At 38.9% G+C, this 6,862-nt stretch overlaps 1 protein-coding gene across 1 annotated transcript in view; it reads left to right on the forward strand.

Annotated features, from left to right (window-relative positions):
- Window positions 1–3,086, forward strand: part of LOC108802105 (protein Jade-2-like) — a 90,217-nt gene extending 87,131 nt beyond the window's left edge. Inside the window, exon 6 of the mRNA XM_018573992.1 lies at window positions 1,649–3,086. Within this exon, the coding sequence (XP_018429494.1) occupies window positions 1,649–2,514 (866 nt within the window). The 3' untranslated portion in view covers window positions 2,515–3,086. The remainder of the gene's footprint in view (window positions 1–1,648) is intronic.
- The last annotated feature ends 3,776 nt before the right edge of the window (window positions 3,087–6,862 follow it).

Consider the following 6,862-nt stretch of genomic DNA (forward strand, 5'->3'; position numbering starts at 1 on the left):
CCTTTAGGTAACCTTTGCTGGTACTGTCTCACTTGCACTTCGTTTGTATGGAGGCCTGTGATGACCTAGTCACAAGCAACCATTGACTGCTTCTGCTCTGGGTTCATAAATACATCTTGTGGGTACTGTTATACTTACATGCCCCTCCCACTCTGCATTGCTCCTCCTGCCCCGCAGTTGGTCTGCTGGTACTAATTTAATTGCATATTGTTGTATGACCTAGTCATACCATTCATACTAGTCATGCCATTATCTCCTCCTGCTCTTCAGCTGGGTTGTAAGTTCGCCTCTATGGTAAGGTCTTGCCTGATAATCAATACTATTAGTATGCTGCATCTTGAGCACAGACTTTACACTTCCACATTTGGACTCTTCAGTTCAGGAGCTGACCCTGCATTTTTGCATGAGGGTCTTGGGTCTAAGGGTGTCCTTCTTGGAGGCAGGCCTATGTACTTTCTTCATCCCAAACCATTGCAACTCACCATTCTGGCAGAGTGGGACAAGATGGTGTGATCTCTGGATTGTCCCATTCATCTGTCTAGCAGGGTCAGACTTGTGCCCTGGCGTAGTGGGTCACACGTTCAACGGAACTAGAGAAAATCCTTACTCCTAATGGTTTGGTAGATGCTCATGATGAACTGGTTGGGACGTAGGGGGAACCCTCTCAGCACAATTGACCTGATCGACAGAGGAAACAACAATCATTTCAGAGCTCAGGACAATATGGCTATCTCGTTAACACTGGACCTCTCATCTGTGGGGCCATCCGACCAAGATTCAGTCAGTCCTTTACCATGGTGATAACTTATATCCACCCTCAGAGAGAAACTTGATGTTCCACAGACAATACATGGAAGCGGATCTGCTTCTGATCTGTTCGAGTTTATTTTGCAGCTGCTACTCCTTCTGCTCAATCTGGATCTCTGTTTGCCATCCCGGTAGGTCCCCATAGGAAAAAAACAACTTCTTGTTGCAACTTCATTGGAGGATTCTACAGCTCCTTTTCCCGGCAAGGCTCCTCCTTTTCCTTTTGTGGATATAATCTGTTTCCTTGTCTTCTGCTTTTATTGCTCATACCAGATGAACGTTCAGGCCTCAGCTGATAAGAGCTTTATCCATAAGGTTCTTCAGATGGCTCTACAGGTTTCTTTAGAGCTACCTCTGTTTCTGTAGGGTTATGGGCTTGTTGGCTTGGTTGCTCTGTTGCCCATCCCTCAGTTGGACTGCTTTTGGACATACCAATGATCTAAGAAGATCCTTCTGTGTCCTTTGATTTTGAATTGAGAAAATAGGATGTTTGTCTTAACTGTAATTTCATTGTCTTCAGGTACATCACAGGACACAGGTCCCTCCCCTTTTTTCTCTTGTAAACCACGTCTGATTTTTTTTATGCTACAAAACTGGGGCTTGCTGGCAGTGGTGGAGTTATACTGGATTGTCCTTACAGCTTTAGTTTGCCAGTGTCATGTTTCCTGGAAGTACTGTATATCCCAATGGTCTAAGAATACAATCTTGTATCCTCCAAGAGAGGGATTTTTACATAAAACGTATTATTGTAACACTATTATTTCCACACTGAATTTGGCATTGTTGCACGAAACTGTGTGTGTTGAAATGTTTTTGACGTGTGGTTTACTTATTATTCCAGGTTTGTCATCATCACTCCCTATAGATGGCACATTTTTTAACAGCTGGCTAGCTCAGTCAGTTCAGATCACCACTGAGAACATGACAATGAGCGAATGGGCCTTAAACAATGGTCACAAGGAAAATAACACCTCTGGTCTTCTATCAGAAGAACTGTTACAGGATGAGGAGACATTGCTAAGCATCATGATGGATAACTCGCTCAAATCTCCTTTCACACCAATGGAAAGTGTAAAGAAGGTTAAGAACAAAACAAGATTGAATGGTAGGAAAAAACTACCAAAAAGCAGTCCTGAAAACCTTTACAGGAATCCACAGGATGACTCTACCCAGTGGAATAATACAAATAGTTTGTCAGATGGGACTGAAATACCTCCTGGCTACAACTCCAAATCAAACAAAGCTGGCAAAGGAGCTGCCAAGGTACAAACAGATCACAAAGGACCTATTGAGAAAAAGACATTGAGAAAGGGCTCTGCATTGAAGGCAGATGGTGTGCATGGTTTCTCAGATCAGAGTAATTTAAATAACAGTGAAATGACAGTAAGATACACACAACCCCAGTCTGATTCTCTTGTCAAAGTGCCTGAGACATTGGGTTGTGCAAAAACTGTGGTGAGGTTTAAATTACCAAAGTGTGGAAAAGCAAACTTGGAGACAAAGTGTGAAGGTCCAGAAAGCGCAAATGGATTTCAAGTCAACGAAACGCCCAAAGAAAACCCCCATTTAGACAATGAAACTGATGGATACTACTCAGATGCTGAGATGACTGACTCAGAGGAGGAGTCAAGTCAAGCAAGGATGCAGCTTAGCCAATTCGACCCATCAAATGATGATATTGTTCGAATGAGCATTTTGGCATCTTAATTCTTCATTTGAAATAAACTGGACAGCTCAATGATGCCTACATCAAGAGATGGCTGCCATTTCCAACGCACCTGCTCTTTCCAGAAAAGTCTTTAACATGTATATCTAGTATGTTTTACATATAGTCACATATATGTAACACATATGCAGGTTCAGCACAGTTGTCTTTATCTGCTAGTTGACACATTAAGCCTCACAGACACAGGTTGCTCTACTGTAAATGTTTAATGGTAGATTACATGCATTTGCCATTTATTGCAAGCACATAAGTTAAGGACTTGTGCTTGTTACCCCAACGAAAGCTGTTAATGGATGATGGGAAAAAGTTAAACGGGCATTATTTTATGTAAAGACAATGATGAAACATACATTGAAAGGTCCTCCCTTAATTAAAAAAAAAAAATCAATACATAGTAAAATAAGCAAAAGGATAAAAAAAAAAAAGCACAAATAATTGCTTATTTGAAGAAAGCACTTATAAGTTGGGAAAGGCAACTCAAGCTGTTTAAAGGTTTAATCATGTTCTTCTCCAACTCATTTTCTTCCGTCCGGGACGTTTTTCGTTGGCCAAAAGCAGATGCGTACATAGCAGAAGTATGTGGCACTATGAGCCATGCAAGGCTTTCCTTATCGATACATCTGCTACGTCTGCTAATGGAATGTGCAAAAATCTATTGGAAAACAATTGTAGCTTAGCCCATTAAAAGCTAGTTGGATTTACTTGCTCAGGTGGATAGACTAGGCTTAATCCCTGTGGGTTGAGCCAAGAGGGGACACTTTAGGTAATTGTTTTTTAACAAAACATTTTAAACCACCCATTCATCAATTTAAGGGATATCCTGTTCCATCAGCACTCGTGATTAGGTTACTATTAAGTTCTCATCCGTGTTTCAATCCTTTGTAACAGCTCTATGAAGATATTTACAACTGTAAATGCCATAAAGTGAGAATGGGCTGCCTCTAACACTTCCATTCTTGATGATCTATATTGCTCAAGTACCAACACACCTGAAAATATGGCTGACTTGACATCATGAAACATGTTTCTCAACTAAAGTGACAAAATTTCAGATTTCCTGACATTTTTGTCCTGACAGTTTTGTCAACAGAGATGAAGACTATAAAAAAAATCTGGATTTATCCATTTAGCACAGGGGTTCCAAATGGGAAAAAAAATGTATATAAATGCACTTAGAAAATTTGTGGATTATCCACAGTCTTACTCTAAAAGAGGATAATTTTGACAACCACACATAGATAACATGGCATCTAATGTCAGGAAAACAGGGGAAAAAAAGACAGTTAAACATTTTTGCAAATCACTTGCTACAGTGAACTGCTTTTGGCAATGCACTGGTACTCTGAGGAAATTATGCAAAGATCTGGTAACTATTCCATGTGCTAACTTCAGTGGGACACTATAGATTCCTCTAAAATTTTAAATGACATGTTTTTGTCACAAAATTCTCCTGATAAGGGTGGATATTGACTTTGAATTGCACTGTACATAACCTGTGGCATCTTGATCTTTTCCACAATAATGACTGTCAACAGCACTTCCTAGTTACTTCAAGGAACATAGGAGTTCCTACTCCGAGTAAAACTAAGGCCTTTCTCTATCTAGGAGATAGGCTGGCCATACACAGTGATTGGGTTACTGAGCCGGACCTGTGAAATGGTGCACTGAACTTCAAAGCATTTTGCCATACATATATCAATGTGCAGATGCAGTTAGTGTTATGTGCATCATATATGTTCTATCGATCAGGTGGTGAAGTTGTGGTCTCCCCCTAACACTGGCCAGTTTTCAGAAAATTAGGATGAAAACTATGTAGTTTGGCCAATAATCCCATATATGCATAGCTAAACTTATGTTCCTCACTGTTCATATAACTCGGTAATTACTATCAGTGTGCTGGTTTTTTTTTAGGAGATAATGGACCCCTTTTTGCTAACGTACAACAATATGTTTGTACCAAACTATGAAGCTGAGAGCTAATACAGCGCTTCCAATTTTGAGAACCCTTTCTAATGATGTCCATTCAGGGTCATGTCATTACAGGTGAAGTGTCCTAACTCATTTCACAGGGCTAGTACCAACTACCAACTTCAACCATTGTTTCTTGTTGTACCTAGGTTGGCTTCAAATTGTATAGATGTACATGTCTCAGGTCTTTACCTCGTTTGCACTTCAATTTTTTGAGAGATCTGTAAATTTCAAGTCAAGGTTTTTGTGTAGCCAGTTTGTGTTCTGGAAATTCGATGACAATGTAAAAATGATCACTCATTTATAGAGTAATAATAATATTGTTTAATTTAGTGTGTGTGACATGGTTTAAAATCCTTCCATATGAGGATGGAGTTGTTTTGCCTTTGCTAATATGTATAGGTGAACTCGGTTGACAGGCCCTTGATGCTTTGATGCAGCAAAAACCTACTGTTGCCAATGATGGCGCAAAAAAAAAATAAGTATTTGTTTTACAGGGATAAAACAAAATAAGCACTGTTGACCTTCAAGACGATCAGCAAATTAGCCAACACACAGTGATATAAATCCATTGTAAGCCTTAAAAATGCTTTGTGCTTCTGTCAGTGAATCATGCATGTGTCTGAACATTTCATTCTATCTTTCAACATTCTTTAAATATGCATTTGATATTTTGCAGTTTGTGTGACCCCAGGGTGAGCTCAGGGAAAACCACAGGTCATATAAATGAAAAAAAAAACAAAAAAAAGCAAAAACACAAATATGGGGCATTTCTGCGGCCTACAACCCTGTAGCTTTTCCAACAAAGCAAAATATACTTCAAGTCCGTCATAAACCATTCAACAGATGCCAAAGAATGCTTGTGCATGACTAAGAATCAGACAGACAGTTCAGACATGTACCTTAAGCAAACCATTGGGGGTAAAAAACAAACTGAAGTTATTAAAACTTGGATCATATGAGCTCACACCTAACAGTAAAAATCCCAAAAATATCTATATACATAGCTTAAACTCTGCAATGACTGCAACCCCCTGCCGTTTTATTCCACAACTCACTCCACGTCATCAGTATTGATTATATAATTAAATGCCTTTCAGTAACAGCCGAACCAGCAGCTTAAAGGGTCACAGCTATATCTTTGTATAATATCTCACACCAGTAGTTTGTTTCATACAACTAAACAGAAATATAAACAAATCAATAATTTTACTAGAAATATACCTATTATTATTTAGCAAACTGTCTGAAGAAAAAACACATCAAGCTATAACAACAAATGATACTTTCTTCCATTTTTCCATGTAGAATGTGAGGGTGATCAGAAGGATTTTTCTGACATATTGATAAATAAGATTTAGTGTTGTGTAAGATGTGAAATGATCTTGCAAGGTTACAACACGTTTTCATATTTGGATTTGTTGCCAGTAGGCAAATAAAACCAGACAGGTTCAGGTGGCTGTTAGTAGTTTGCAGAATCCAATCAATTTGGATCACAGAGCTCCTACTTTCACTATAGTGGAGCCAATGAAGGGTTTGTGTGTTCAACAATGTTATATACAGGTTAGGACTAGTTCAACTTTACATGCTTGGTAGACTTTAGATACAATTTACTAGTATAGGTTTCATACAAATAAGTAATATGCTGCATTTAATGTTCTTGCTTCTGTGTGCTTCAGTTAAACTATGGGTACAAAGCTACCCACAAACCACTGCTTCATGACCTGCTTTTAGTGTTTTTTGCCTGATCAGTACAGGAAACAAACTGGGAATTTCTTTAAAGAACAACCAGCTTTCTTTGTGTCACCTGTAGAACATTGCTTAAAGTGACATACTGAGGTGGTGGTGGTTTAGTAAATCTGGTCAAAATGAATTTAGGGAACATGCTTCTATTACCTGCCTTTCAAAGAGTATTCCATATACCTGCCAAGAGTCAACACTTTATACATATATTTTCACTGTGAACCTGGAAGTGTTTGCTCAGAGAAATGGGGACAAGGGTCAGCTTAAATTAAATACAGTATGTAACTACACTTACCTACCTCCTTGTCCAGTGTTTATGTAACCTATTTTTGAATGGATATCAGTCCCATACTCAGATGTTAACATAAAATTCTGTTAACAATCTTATAGGGATGGATAATGGAGCAATAGCGTGGCTTACTTTTGCTGGTTAAGGCTCTGCTCCGTGCTGAAAGCATAGGCTGTTGCTCACATGATCTCGGCTGAAGGAAAGAATCAGCCAATTTAAACTGACTTGCCCCTTCAACAGAGATTACATGATCAGGAGAACATCTATAACTATATATCTATCCATTAAGACTTTTAACAGAGCTCTTTGTTAACATTTGATTATAGGTC

Source organism: Nanorana parkeri, unplaced genomic scaffold (assembly GCF_000935625.1).
Source record: "Nanorana parkeri isolate BGI_ZX_2015 unplaced genomic scaffold, ASM93562v1 scaffold2662, whole genome shotgun sequence".
In the NCBI taxonomy this organism is placed as follows: Eukaryota; Metazoa; Chordata; class Amphibia; order Anura; family Dicroglossidae; genus Nanorana; species Nanorana parkeri.